Source organism: Trifolium pratense, linkage group LG1 (genome assembly GCF_020283565.1).
Source record: "Trifolium pratense cultivar HEN17-A07 linkage group LG1, ARS_RC_1.1, whole genome shotgun sequence".
NCBI classification, from domain to species: Eukaryota; Viridiplantae; Streptophyta; class Magnoliopsida; order Fabales; family Fabaceae; genus Trifolium; species Trifolium pratense.
In genome coordinates this window covers 19340261-19355729 of record NC_060059.1, presented here as the reverse complement: position 1 = coordinate 19355729, position 15469 = coordinate 19340261, and the positions used below count along the sequence as shown (strand labels likewise).

Below are 15469 nucleotides of genomic sequence, written 5' to 3'. Positions count from 1 at the left end.
TTAAATGGTTACCCTTCAACATTCAACCAATTCTTGTATTTTCTTGAACATTCTTGAATGATTGGTTGTATTGTTGATCTTGTATGAATAAAAATTGATTCTTGGCATTTTCTTTTACCATTTCGCAAATTTTATTCTTGCGTTATTCATTTTTTATGCTTATTTCTTGCAACATTGGCTTGTATTTCTTTAAATATTTGCCATTCATGTTGACTGAACGTTTCTCAGGAGTTAACTCTTCAATCTCATAGGCTCCATTTGACAAAACTTGAGAAATCTTAAATGGCCCTTCCCAATTGGGTGACCACTTTCCAAAGACTCGATCTCGTCTGTCCATGGGAAGGATAACTTTCCAAACCAAATCTCCTACACCAAAGAGTTTGGATTTAACCCTTTTATTATATGCTCTAGCAATTCGTTCCTTTTGTCGAATCAAAGCATCTAACGCTTGCAACCTCTCCTCATCCACGTCTGTTAATTCATCTAACATTATGTTCCCATAGTGATCAGGAGGTAGCTCCCATTGCCTTTGCACTCGAATTGACTGCATCATTATTTCGACAGGTAGCACAGCATCGTGACCATATGTTAGTCGAAAAGGTGTTGACCCTGTTGACTCTTTAGGAGAATTCCTACATGCCCATAGGACTTGGTCCAAGGTCTTATGCCAATTCTTTGGCTTTTGAGCAACGTGTTTCTTAATTAGACTAATTATAACCTTGTTGGCCGCTTCAACTTGGCCATTTGCTTGAGCATAATAAGGCGTCGAGGTCATTAGCTTAAAACCTGATTGTTCGGCAAAATCTTGCATCTTTCGACCAACAAACACTGTTCCTTGGTCTGTAGTAATCGTCTCAGGAAGCCCAAACCTATAAATAATATGGTCTTGGATAAAATTGATCACTGTTTCTTGATCCACGTTTGTTAGGGCAACAACCTCTATCCATTTGGTAAAATAATCTATCCCAACTAGTATATAACGTTGGTTCTTGGATGACGCAGGCCTAATTTCGCCAATTAACTCTAAATCCCAGCCTCTAAAGGGCCAAGGTTTGATAATCAAATGCAACTCACTGGCAGGGACGTGTTGTATCCCTGCGTGTTTTTGACACTCTTGACAGCCTTTCGCATATTCTATGCAATCCTTGAGCATGGAAGGCCAATACAAACCTTGTCGAAACAAAAGCCATTTTATTTTGTGGCCTGCTTGATGGGCGCCACAGGCCCCACTATGGGCATTTGAAATCGCTATATACGCCTCACTTTCATTGAGGCACTTCAACAAAACTCCCTCAGGAGTCTTCTTAAATAGCTCATTTCCCATGATTGTGTAATTCAAGGCTCTATACTTAACCTTCCTATCGGCTGTACCTGTTGGATTTTCTATGTATTTAACAATGGGTTGTCTCCAATCATTGTCAGCCAAATTATCAATCACAAAGACCTCAGTCATCACTTCGTCAAAGTGTGCATCCGCCATTTCTAACTCCATTTCGACACTTAGTTCATTTGCCCCCAGCTGGTGGGGTATTACCTCACATGAGATTAGTTTTTCTTTAATTTCAACTATCTCATCTAATTTTTTCCCTGTTACCTTATAACAAGAAGCAATTTGGGCTAAGTCATTTGCTTCTTGGTTCTCGATCCGAGGCACGTGTTGAATGTCACATGAATCAAATCGTTTTAGTAACGAGAAGGCAATGACAAAGTATTTCATCAAATGTTCTTGAATGCATTTGTACTCCTTTGCCAATTGTTTTATTACTAACTCAGAGTCTCCTCTGATTTTAACATGTTTTGCCCCCAAGTCTAAAAGAATCTTTAGACCTGAAATCAAAGCCTCGTACTCGGCTTCATTATTAGAGCATGTTCCATTAATCTTATACTTAAACTTTGTTGGAATCTTTAAAGGAGAAATGATTAAGATCCCAATTCCTGTACCATATTTGTGCTTTGAGCCATCAAAGTATAGCATCCAAGGTTCAAGTTCTACATATGTTATTGGAATTTCAGCCACTGAGTGATCAACAAGGAAGTCAGCCACTATTTGACCTTTTACAGCCCTCAGGGGTTGGTAAGTCAATGAATATTCAGTTAAAGCTAAGGCCCACTTCCCAATTCGACTATGCAAGATTGGTTTTAACAACATATGCTTAATGATGTCAAAATGAGAATAAACATAAACATGAACTGGTTTAATATATTGCTTAAGTTTGGTACAAGAGAAATACAAACATAGACAAAGCTTTTCAATTGGACTATATCTAGTCTCGGCATCATTCAAGATCCTACTTAGGTAGTAAATAGCCTTTTCTACGCCATTTTCATCCTCTTGTGCGAGCATGCTTCCAATAGTCGAATCTGATGCTGCGATGTACAACTTCATTGCTTTGTTTCGAATAGGAGGCATTAAAGTTGGAGGCTTCGATAAGTATGCTTTGATATCATCAAATGCCTTTTGTTGTTCCGTTCCCCATTCGAATACATCACCTTTCTTGAGCCTCAGCAGTGGAGAAAAAGGTTGAGCTTTGCCACTTAGGTTTGATATAAACCTTCTCAAGAAATTGATCTTTCCTAGCAAAGATTGAAGCTGTTTCTTCGTTCCTGGAAGTTTTGTCTCCATGATAGCCTTTGTCTTATTTTGGTTAATTTCTATGCCCTTTTTATGCACAACAAAGCCGAGGAAATCTCCTGCACGTACACAAAAAGCACACTTTAGTGGATTCATCTTTAATCCACATTTTCTCATTCTTTCGAACGATTTTTTAAGATGTTCGATATGTTCATCCTAAGAAGAGGATTTCACAACAATATCATCAATATAAACCTGCATAAATATTTCGATAAAATCATGAAAAATTAAGTTCATGGCTCTTTGGTATGTTGCTCCAGCATTCTTCAATCCAAAAGGCATCACTACCCACTCATAGGTGCCTAAAGCACCAGGGCAACGGAATGCGGTTTTTGGCACATCATCTTCGTCAATAAAGATTTGATTATAACCTGAATAGCCATATAACATACTCAAATATTCATGCCCGGCTGCTGAGTCGACTAGCATTTCGGCTACAGGCATGGAATATTCATCTTTAGGTGTAGCATTATTCAAATCTCTAAAGTCTATGCAAACCCTAAGTGATCCATTTTTCTTAATAACAGGAACAATATTAGCTAACCATTCCACATACCTGGTTGTTCGAATGAATTTGCATTTGAGCAACCTTTCAATTTCTGCTTTGATCTTTGTCATGATTTCTGGTGCAAACCTCCTTGGAAGCTGCTTTACAGGTTTCTTGTCTGGTCGAAGGGGTAGCCTATGCTCCACGAGATCTCTGTTTAACCCAGGCATTTCGTTATAGTCTCATGCAAAGCAATCTCTGTATTTCTTAAGCAACTCGACCGTTCTTTCTTTTAAGATTGGGTCTATATTGGCACTAATATAAGTTGGCCTTTTAGCAGAGCCATCTCCAATATCAACTTCCTGCAAAGGATCTTGGGCTTGCATTCTTTGAATCGAACTATGTGGATCTTTCTCAAAACCCAAAGGCTCATCATCATAGATACAATCCAACCCTTGCTTTTTGCCATCATTTACTTCACTAGCCTCCAAGGCCAGTTTGTCTCTTAAGTTATCATTGGCTTCGACAGCCATATTTTCTTGAACATTAATGGCCTAAAGAGCCATTTTGATTCTATTTTCGGCTGCGTAAGCCGTAATTCGATCCCATGCTGGGGACTCAATCATCAAACTCATCATGGTTGACCCATCCAGACACTGGTGGGTATGCATCCTCACACAAGGGTTTCTCTATGTCTTCCCTTTCCCAACAAAAGGCATGGGTTAAATGCAACTTAACTGAGTGATATACATTTTTTTGATACCACTTCATTTGGATCGAAGGCAGCATCTTGCTCACCACAAGGAGCAATCAAAGCCAGGTTTTTGTCGAAGTTCTGTAAAGTCACAGTGCCTGTCTCTGAGACATATGCACTTTGATCTGCTTCTACATTCTCGACTAAACCATCTTCTCTCCAGATAATTAATCTTTGGTGCATGGTTGAGGGAACAGCTCCAACACCATGTATCCATTCTCTGCCTAATAGCAGATTGTAATTAGGTTTGGCAGCTATGACCATAAACAAGGTCTTTCGAACTGTACTACCAACACAAACTTCCAATTGCACTGCCCCTAGGGAATGGCCAGTTTTTCCTTCATAGTTGGCCAGCACCACATTGTGGGAATGAAGGTCTGTGTCATAGAGACCTAATTTCTTCAACATAAAGTGAGGCATAATATTCACCACAGCTCCTCCATCCACTAAGACTTTATTGATTCCCACATTATTGACTTTTGCCCTAATGAACAAAGCCTTCAAGTGGTTCTGCATTCCCAGGTCTGGCTTTTCGAAGACAGCTTTTTGCTCTTCGACACAACCATTTTGCATAACATAGTAACACATTGGCTTATGATCAGCCAAATTGAGGGCCTCGAAGTCTTCTTCTAACTCATTGACTTCAGTAGGCACATCATATTCCAGTGGCAGAATAGACACCACATTGACCATGACGTCAAAATCAGACCCCTCATCCAAGAGATCATCATCCTCCATGTCATCCTCATCTTCTGCCCCTCCTTGGGCATTTTCAGCTATTGGCTCTTCCAATATTATGGAAAGCCTCTCCTTTACTGGCCTCTTGGCCATTTCAACCTTTTCAGCCTTCTGGGTTGCAACAACCTTGCCCCCAGCCTCAGCCTCTTTTGCTGTCAACTTTTGTTTCCTCTGAAACCTTCGCCACTGAGTGCGAGTCATAGGATTTTTTCCCTTATAGTTATTCCTATAAGAGTATTTGTTGACTTCAGTGGCAGCATTCACTGTTTCCTTTCCAGCTACCACTTTTGAACCCTTGGGTTCAGCTACAATGTTCACGTTAACATTGCTAGAGCTTCCATTTTCCATCATCACTCACCCATTGGTTAACAGGTGCTCTCCCAGATGGTTTGAAAGTGTTTTGGGGGCCTAGCCTTTGCTGGATCGAAAGGCCTTTGGTAATAGGTTTTCCCCAATTGGCCCCTTTGTAAGGCCAAGCTTTTTGATTTGGCCTAGATTTTGGCCATTTTCTCTTGTTTTCAGCATAAGGTACAACATTTTGAAGACCTGTAGTAGCCTCTTTGTCGCACACAACACTGCACCTAGGGCAAAGCATCACTTCAGCATTCTTCAGCTTGCACCTATTCAGGAAGTCCACCAGTTCTTCCTCAGCATTGGGGTACACCTCACGCACCCTCTTTTCGTACTCCTCTTCAGGCACAGCCTTGATTGGAGCAGCAGCATCTATCACTTCAACCATGTTGCAGTCATAGACTTCAACATAGGTAGCGTCAGCAGGTGGCAAGGGGTCTGAATCTACCTTCATTGGAGGCTTTGCCTTATCAGCATACTTCAGCCTTCCTTCATTCAGCGCTTTTTGCACCAAATCCCTGAAAACAACACATTGATAAGTTTTATGTCCCAAATAGTTATGAAACTTACAATAACCTCTTTTCTTTCTTTGTTCTATTGGTGGTATTTTCATATCTTTTGGCACAATAATTTGGCCGTCAGTCACCAATAAATCAAAAATTTCATCACATTTAGTAATGTCGAAAGTATAAGTCTTCGTAACAAACTTATCATTTTTTGGTTCGATTGGATTTTTTCCATTCGACGGCCTCAACAATTTGCAAGTATAAGGAGGCCCAGGCTTCAATTCAGCCACATTAATATCACTATCATCGAAATCTAAGTACTCATCACTAATTTCATAATCAATTTCGTTATCATAGGAATCAACAAAACCTATTTCTTTCTTTTTCTGAAACTTAGAATTTCTAACTTTTTCAGCTTTTAACCTTTCGATTTGTCTCACCCTGTCAGCCAACTGTGACATGTCTCGAAGGTATTGGGTATCTAACTTCTTTCGAATTGAATAATCTAACCCACCAGCAGCCATTTCCACTAGCTCGTGTTCAGGCACTTGAGTAAAGCACCTGGACTTCAGCAAACGAAACCTATTTAGATAGTCATCAATTGACTCTTAGTTTTTTCTTTTTACACTGGCTAACTCTTTCAGACTTATCTTAGTTTGGCCCATATAAAATTGCTCATGGAAAGTCCTTTCCAATTGGGCCCAACTATGAATCGAATTGGGAGGCAAAGTTGTAAACCAAGTAAATGCATTCTTGGTGAGCGAATTAGGAAAATACTTCATTCGCAAATTTTCATTATTCGCCAAGTTCCCAGATTCAGCTAAATACCTAGCAATATGTTCTACGGTTGACTCATTAGTGTCCCCAGCAAACTTAGTGTATTTTGGGACTTTCCAACCCCTTGGTAACTCTGTTTGCAACACGTATTCAGTGAAGGCAGATACAAAATTTGGCCTTCGACAACCCGTGTTTAGGCCGTTTTGGGCCAAAATCGTTTCGACCATGTTGGCCAAATTGTGTTGGCCAAGCAAGTTATTGTTCTGCACCTCTCGCACTACCTCGTCAGGATCCTGGTTCCTCCTAACCATTACCACTGGGGGGTTCTGATGTACCACTTGTGGATTTGGGTTGACAACAGGAGGGTTTTGATTTACTACTTGAGGCATTTGATTAACCTCGTGAGGATAATAGGTTTCCTCTTGTACAACTGGCGTGGGTGTTGGGTTAGGAACTGTTTCAGTAGCCACATAAGTTGGCCTTTGCTGCACTGGAGTCGAAGACATTGCAGGTAATATTACTTGTGGAGTAACAGGATTTACTCTAGGAGGTGGTGGGGGTGTCCCAAAAAAATCTGCAATTCGACTCATTTGAAATGCCAACATTTGATAACTCTCGTTGGTATTTTGAATTAATGGATTAAACACAGTACCAATTTGTTGTGTTAAGAGATTAACCATTTCATGGTTGCTCTCATCCATTTGCTGCCTCAAAGACAACACAGACGCAGTCGTTAAGGGTGTGGGAGTTACCCTTGACGAAGTATACCTCTCAGATTCGAAACTTGGCATCCCTAAGCCAAGTGTAGGGGGAGGCCCATACATAAAACCCTGACCTGATGGTGGTTTCGAACGTCCAAAACCAGCAGTCGCGGACGGAATTGCCATAGTTGGTATTGGCAGAGTTGGAATAACATCATGCACAGTCGAAATGGTTGGACTGGAGAATATTGGAACATTCACCAACTCAGATGTTACCAAACTTTGTGGAGGTGGATCGACTCCACCACTCGAACTTGCTTCGCTACTCATCGCACTAGAATTTGGAGTTTTACTAGGATTAAATCTCTGAGTAGTTTTAACCATAACCTAACTTATCATCAGTTATATGCATGTAACAAGTTTTTATTCCACAAAAAAAAAAAAAACTTTAATAAACACAAAACCAGTCCCACTGGGCGTGCCAATTTGTTTACGTGAGAATTTGGTAAACAACCGCTAGTTTAAGTATTTAAACTCGCGAGATCAACTAGTAAATCTCAGGACAATTTTGTGTTTATTCGTTTTAAGAAAACTGTTTGAATGTTCGTTTTAACAAGGAAACAAACACTTAGGAATTAAAACGTTTCTAAAACGAACAAGAGAAACTAATTCGAATCGCCTCGAAGCAGCAGTTTCTCGAACAAGTATTTGAAATCAAACTTAAAGAAAATTACTGGAAAGCAAATTGCATTGAATGGAAAGCAATTACAAATAAAGATGGTTCACAAAACATACATTTCTCCTCTGAATTCCGTTCGTTCGATCGCTGAATACTTAAAATTTTAGAGAGTGTGTTTGTATAAAATTTTGTGACCCTTGTTCTGAATAAAAAACTGCTATAAATATTACTACAAAGTGGTAACTGTTTCTTGATCATCTGGACGCTCCTCGATCTGCCACGTCGACCACGTTCTCCACTTTCATCTTTCATTCCTTCAGCGCGCGCCAAGGCCTCTTGGGCCGTTCGTTGCTTCTTCTTTGGGCTTGGCCCAACTCTCTATCGGTTCGATTTCGCGCTTTCGATAGCTTCCTGGCAAAACCAAAACTGGACGCGTTATCCATATCTCTCGAAGCGCTCTTTGGCTTCGACCTAGTTGGCTTTCGACGCCAACTTTGAAAGTTTTATTTTGGCAATATCCCCTCCAAATAAGTATTGGACCCACCAATTATAGTTAATTGATAAATCCCAAATCTATATCCAACAATTACACGAAAAATTATGCAACATGTCAACATAATCCAACATGGCAGCGCCACATGGACTTTCGTTAGTCAACAGTTAGTTGACTTAACATTTGGGACTAAAACAAAAACTGACAATTAATTGAGAACGAAAACGAGTGATTAATTTAAAGTATAGGGACAAACCAAAACTCAATATAAAAGTAGGGACTGAAAACATATTTTACTATATATATATATATATATATCGAAGATATTTATTTTTTGCAAATACCTTCCTAGTGACTAGTCATTAATTGGTTAAAAAAAATCAGAAACGCTAAGTTATACTACCTCCGTCCTAAAATATAAGCAAAAATGAATCAAAGAAATTTGATATATTTGGTTAAAGATTTGGACCAAATACATTCATTTTTGTTGGCTAACTTTTACTTATATCTTGGGACGGAGTAGCAAATACATAGAAAGAAGAAAGAAAATGTGTGGGAAGTACATTGACTTTAACACTAGTACACTACTACCCAATTTGGTGGCTGCTCATAATAATAATGAATGGTTGGTTAAGGCATTAATTTATTATTTCAGGTACATAAGAATAAAAAAGGCATGATCAATTATATGATTATCGAGTCCATAAGCTTCAAAAGGGACATTGTAGCTGTAGGAATGTAATATTTCACTCTAAAGTCCAAATTAACCCTCCCCCTCTCTCAATATGGTATAAACAAAAATGAAACATATTCGGATTATTCATCAACTGTTTAGAGAAATGCAAGTTTCCAGAAAAACTTATTCAGATTATTCACCATTGCATTACTTCTACTACCTACAAAATCATGTGGAATGGAGATAAAACTGAAACTTTTATTCCCACGAGAGGTATAAGACAGGGAGACCCGTTATCTCCATACATGTTTGTCATATGTATGGAGAGACTTTCTCATATTATAGCAGATCAAGTTGAGGCAAATTATTGGAAACCTATGCGTGCTGGCAGGTATGGTCCACAAATCTCTCATCTTCTTTTTGTTGGCGATCTTCTTCTTTTTGCAGAGGCTTCAATTGACCAAGCGCATTGTGTTATGCACTGCCTTGATCTTTTCTGTCAAGCGTCTGGCCAGAAGATTAACACTCAAAAAACTCAGATATTCTTTTCCAAGAATGTGGACGAAAAACTTCGGGATGATATTTTGCAACACACTGGTTTCTCTCAAATTAATAGCTTGGGAAAATATTTAGGGGCTAATTTATCTTCGGGAAGAACTAATAGATGTCATTTCAATCATATTATTAAAAAAATTCAAACAAGACTAAGTGGTTGGAAGCAACAGTGCTTATGTTTGGCTGGTAGAGTGTCTCTCTCTAACTCTGTGCTCAACACCATTCCATATTATCATATGCAATATGCGAGCATTCCAAAATCTATTTGTGATGAAATTGAGAAAATCCAACGAAATTTTGTGTGGGGAGATACCGAGCAAGGTCGCAAGGCCCACCTTATTGGTTGGGATATGTGCTGCCAACAAAAGATACATGGTGGATTAGGAATAAAGAAACCCCATATTATGAATGAGGCCTTTCTCATGAAAATTCTTTGGAATCTTATTCACAAACCGAATGATCTACGGTGTAAAGTGCTTCTTAGAAAATATGGGAGGAATAATGACATCGTTTCATCTTGCATCTCGCAACCCTATGACTCAGTTATGGAAAGCTCTTTCGAAGGTGTGGCATAGCTTTCAGCGACATGTGGTGAGACAAATTGGAAATGGTCGAAATACAAATTTTTGGTTGGATAAATAGGTTTCGAATAATGTAGAGCTTCTCCACTCAGCTTCAAGGGATCACATTGACACTACTCTTTCTGTTAGAGATGTTTTGAACCAGGATGGAGATTGGGATGTGAGATTTATTAGTGAGAACCTTTCGAATGACATTGTGAGTCAAGTGATGGCCCTTCCGGCCCCTACCGACGTTGACGGTCCTGATACTTTAGGGTGGGCTGGAACCAACACACACCAGTTTACTGTTCGAAGTGCTTACACATTGCAACATGTTATTGCTATGCCGCTTGTGGCTGAGGGTGATTGGAAAACTTTATGGGGTTGGAAAGGACCCCACTGTATCCAAACTTTTATGTGGTTAGCTGCCCATGAGCGTATTCTCACCAATGCTCGCAGAAGCAAGTGGGGAGTGAGAATTTCTCCTACATGCGTCAGTTGTATGAGGGAAGATGAAACTACCCTCCATGTGTTGCGCGATTGTGTGCATGCAACCCGAGTTTGGATTCGGCTTGTTCCATCTAATTATATTACTAATTTTTTCTCTTTTAATTGCAGGGAATGGATTTTTGACAACATCAACAAGAAGGGATTTGGAGCTTCCAAGGATGGATGGCAAACTACCTTCATGACTACATGTTGGCTACTTTGGACGTGGAGAAATAAATCAATTTTTGAGGACAATTTTCAGCGGCCTCACGACCCGATTCGCGTCATTCAGAAATACTCTATGGACATCGATCAGTGTACATTTCGACGTGTCCTTCAGATCCCTCAACGAAACGAGACAATTTATATTGGTTGGAAGAAACCTCCTGAAGGATGGATCAAGCTTAATAGTGATGGTGCTTGCAAGGGAAATAACAACATTTCAGGGTGTGGAGGCCTCTTTCGCAATTCAGATGGGAGGTGGATCAAAGGTTATGCAAAGAAGATCGGATCGTGCGATTCTTTTCACGCAGAAATGTGGGGTCTATATCTGGGCTTGGATATGGCTTGGAGAGATCATATTTCGTATCTCATTGTTGAGAGTGACTCAAAACTCTTGATTGACATGATTACGGGAAACTGCAATATTGGAGGGGTGACTCCCATTTTGATTAGGCGTATTCCCAATCTTTTGGCTTTGGATTGGCAGGTCCAAATTCGTCATACATGGCGGGAGGGAAACATAAGTGCTGACTGGCTTGCTAACTATAGCATTTCAATGAGTTCCTTTAATTGTTCGATAATTGAGTCTCCTCCGAGTGAACTCCGTAGTTTGCTTTTTGATGATTTATCTGAGGCTTGCATGCTTAGAAATGTTAGAATAAATCTTTAACTTTGTTTTCTGTTGTGCTTAGGCCCTCTTTTGTACCAAAAAAAATAAAAAATAAAAAAGGCATGATCAATTATATGATTATCGAGTCCATAAGCTTCAAAAGGGACATTGCAGCTGTAGGAATGTAATATCTCACTCTAAAGTCCAAATTAACCCTCCCCCTCTCTCCATATGGTATAAATAACATAAGCCAAAGTTGTTGATAAAATTCAACTTGAAATATATTATTATCATCACTATCTTTATACATGGTAGAGTGCTAGATTAATGTAATTTACATTTCAAGCAGAAACTCCTGTTTAATCTAGCTCCTAAAAATTATTTTATTTACCTACCTAGTAACAAGTCAAAAACTACATCACTTTTGAGTGTTAATAATTTCACACCCCAAAGTTCCCATGTGTACAACTAAAATTACAAACAATAAAATTCTCAAATTAATATTCATCTCCCTCTCTTGATTATGTGTTAGTTGAAAACCCAAATTCTTCTTGAAATACAGAACTCTTCAATACTTACTAATTTTAATCATTCCAACACAATAGTAAAACAGTACATCTCCATATTATGTAAAGCCTTCCCCTTTGCTGCCGAATTTGCTTCGAACTATACCGTCCTAATGATCGAACCTTCGAGCCCTTCATCGAAAATGCACTAGCAGTAGCAGTAGCAGTAGCAGCCATATTAATTCTTTTTTATACTTCAAACTTTGTTGTGTGAACAAGTTATGAATCAAGAATATAGAAAATGAAGTTGTATTTATTTTGTTATTTGAATACTCAAGAAGAGAGTAATTAAGCACATATATATAGTTGAAGAGTGGAGATATGAATGGAGAAAATTTGTGGTGGATATATGACATTGAATGGGCCATATGGTTGAAGAAATTAAACAAAGACATATATGTCCCACTATCCATCCACCTATGAACTTATTTGCTTTGCCTAACCCAATTGAGACAGTGACTACTCATCCACTACTAACCATTAACCAAGGAAGGACCATCTCATCTTTGTCCCCTCATTGTAGCCGCTACTGTCCGTCTCTAAATATTAAATTTTGTTCATTAAAACACCAAAAAAAAATTTTAAAAATAGTATATTGATAATTGATACTATTTTATAAATAGTATTTTGTTGATTTAAGTTTTTATAGTACTATTTCACTATTTCTATTATGTTGCAAAAGTATATATTAACAAAATTAGAAATATGATCAAACCAAGAAAAAAAAATGTTAACAAAGATATTAGGCTCGAGAGTTTAATAAATTTTTCTTATGACAAAATTATTTGAGAGAATCAGAGTTTGATTCTTAGCAGGAACAATTCTTCATGGAAACGAGATTTTTTTTGTGTGGCATAAACTAGATATCATCTACAGGCAACTGCAGAAACTAATTCTGAAGCCTACGCCATCTCATATAATAGCTCTTGAGTGGAAATCAGAGTTTTAAGTTTTAACCCAAGAAAATAATTAGAAATAGTTTATATACAATAATTAATGTAATTCTTGTAAAAAAACAAATTAATGTAGTTGAAAATTTGAAAGATGTTATACAATACAATAAATACAATGAAAACTCAAGATATATTTAAAGATGATCATAGTATTTGTCTTTTTAGCATTATATTAGTACGAAATTTTTAGTGCAATTATTAATGATTAATTTATGTCGAAAAGTTTTTGGGAAATGCAAGATGAGTTTTTTCCTTTCACCGAATTTTCTCTATAAACAAAAGTTAGAAATTAAACTCTTAACTACATACTTAGGAGACAGAAACTTTTATCAGTTAAACTAATTACTTGGTCATAGTATTTGTTGATGCCTATCCTTTTGATTTTGTGGGGTGGATGACTCTGCATCTACTTAGCTACAATGCGTGCGTTCTAATTTGTTTTTATTTTCTTTAACTTATTAAATCATAACATAATAAAATCAAAGGGCATGGGCCATTTCTTATAGTCCATACAAACTCCAAATAAAATAAAATGAACAACCAATAAATGTGCTCATTTTTTTGTATTTTTATGTTGTTGCAATTGCAAATAAAGACATATTCTTAAAGACAGTTATACCAGACATTTTTTCTTCTGCCTATTTAATCATATATAGACCAAATTAAATATTAATCCAGACGGTGGATAAGGTATTTTAGATGACATATTGACTAAATAATATACATGACTTTTCTTACAAGAGGCATGTATCGCGTACGTCATTTGGTAAATTAAACAAATAGTGCAACAAGATGACACGGTATTGGAATTTCTTTTGTCGTGTATCTGTATAAACCACCACCACTTCCACTAGTAAATGACGTATATAATATTGAGAAATTATACTTTTTATATTATATACAGTACAAGAAAATTATGAAATTTTGTTTGTTATTTTGATTTTTATAGTTGCCTTCCACTTGATATTACAAGTCGATTTTTTTAAGAATGAGTTAGACCCAATATAAAAATTTAACAAATTATGAACATCTCTTTCATTTTGAATTATACTTTGGTTCATCATATAGCCAGATATTAACCTTTTTATTAAAGTAATATATTTTAGTTGCTACTTTTTATTGTTAGTTGATCCGATTGTAAACATTATTTGAGCCTTGAGACGTGTTTTAGATAATTGGATTTTGGATTATGATTGATTGCTGTTGAGTTTTTACGCAGTTCGATGCAGTATTGAATCTCAACTGTTGATTTGAGATCGAACGATTTAGATCGTATAGTTAAATTACACAGTAAAATAATCTCAATCATCAATTGAATGACTGAGAGCTGTAACTGCGTGACGTAGCAGGAAATCTAGTTCCGTTGATTTTGGCGAGTCTTCTGACCTTAAAAAAAATGCACACTTTACATTTCTTCCTCTATTATTATACCTTAGCCAATTCCTTTTAGGAGTAAGAAACTCTATGAGGGTATACAATTTTTTCAGCAAGACATATTAATTACAGTGAAGATCGAGTTGGGGGTTTCAATCCTTCTATTTCCAAGCCATGGTTGATATATGATTCCAATGACAAACCTTATTGAGCAAGCTGACTCAGATACACGACATACATACATACATATAGAATATGGACGATATTGTCTTTTGTTCATATATATATGCAAATTCAATAATAAGATCAACTGACCTCATTCCATTATCATATTTAAGTATTTAACATATATATATTTGGTGTACAATTTAACATAATTCTTTATTAGTAACTAATGAACACCGTCATCACTCAATTTTTTCACTTAACAGTTAACATTAGTCAAATACCGACTTTAATCTAGGCCGGCTCAAAATATTTGTAGGCTTAAAGTAACTTTTATAATGAGGTCTTTTAAATATTTCATATGTGTTAGGGAAGTGAAGGGACTTTTGAGTGGATCCAATCCAACATGTAGTTGAGCTAGATTGTCTGCAAATAGTGAAAGGCATAGCAAAAGCATAATGTTCCTGAATTTGGGATCACTATAGAGTATTATACATCATAGTCTTTGTTGAATTTAGATCACAAGTGAAATGTTAGTTATATTAGGATGCGTTAAGTGGCTTCGTGAGTTAGTTCAAGTGACTCGATTTTTTGTTAGGCATCAATTTTTTTTTTTTTTTTTTTTATTTTATGTTGAAACTGTTATTATGAATTAAATTTGATTCTGTAAAAAAAAAATATATAGTATTAAACTTTAGAAAAATTGGAATGTGTTATTTTAAGTATTAATATATGGTGAAAAATTCAGTTAATATATCACTCTCAAACTTGAGATATAACCAGGTTAGAATAGCCTAAAAAGAATGTAAGACATAAAAAATAGATAGACTTGAGAACGATCTTGCATGAAACTAGTTTATGGTAGTCTATATATGTAGATTAGACTGTAAGTCCCTGTAAGCCGATCTAGCTTATTTCCAACCCTAACCGCATATCACCCCAAAGAAAGAAAAAAAATCCTTGATACTTGACATGAATTTGTGGTGTGAGAAACTTTCATGAATTGAACCACACAATGATGTTGAATACACTTAATATAGAACATGCTTTTCCACACGAGGTCATATATAGCATACTAATAATAATGTGTCCTAAGTGAAAACTACAACAATGTCTTCCATGATCACATGTACTCTGTTGTTTCAAAACATAACATAGTCGTTATCTTTGTCGACCTTAAA

General features: G+C 37.0%; 2 protein-coding genes across 2 annotated transcripts; both read right to left on the bottom strand.

The window, feature by feature from the left end:
• Positions 1-5416, bottom strand: LOC123889733. Its single transcript, XM_045939218.1, has 3 exons — positions 5193-5416; positions 306-632; positions 1-13 (listed from the first exon to the last, which is right to left on the bottom strand). The coding sequence occupies exons 1-3, from the start codon at positions 5414-5416 to the stop codon at positions 1-3; spliced, it is 564 nt and encodes a 187-aa protein (XP_045795174.1).
• A 6073-nt stretch (positions 5417-11489) lies between these two features.
• Positions 11490-12114, bottom strand: LOC123924882 (small polypeptide DEVIL 4-like). The gene has a single exon (XM_045930043.1). The coding sequence runs from the start codon at positions 11971-11973 to the stop codon at positions 11815-11817; it is 159 nt and encodes a 52-aa protein (XP_045785999.1). The 5' UTR covers positions 11974-12114; the 3' UTR covers positions 11490-11814.
• Positions 12115-15469: the final 3355 nt, after the last annotated feature.

What these genes read in the sequence shown, in the direction of transcription:
- LOC123889733 (XM_045939218.1), bottom strand. Translation starts at nt 5,416, where the DNA reads ATGAAGGTAGATTCAGACCCCTTGCCACCTGCTGACGCTACCTATGTT. An exon ending in GAAGTGATGCTTTGCCCTAG is followed by an intron (nt 633 to 5,192) that starts GTGCAGTGTTGT and finishes ATGGGCATGTAG; the next exon opens with GAATTCTCCTAAAGAGTCAA.
- LOC123924882 (XM_045930043.1), bottom strand. Translation starts at nt 11,973, where the DNA reads ATGGCTGCTACTGCTACTGCTACTGCTAGTGCATTTTCGATGAAGGGC.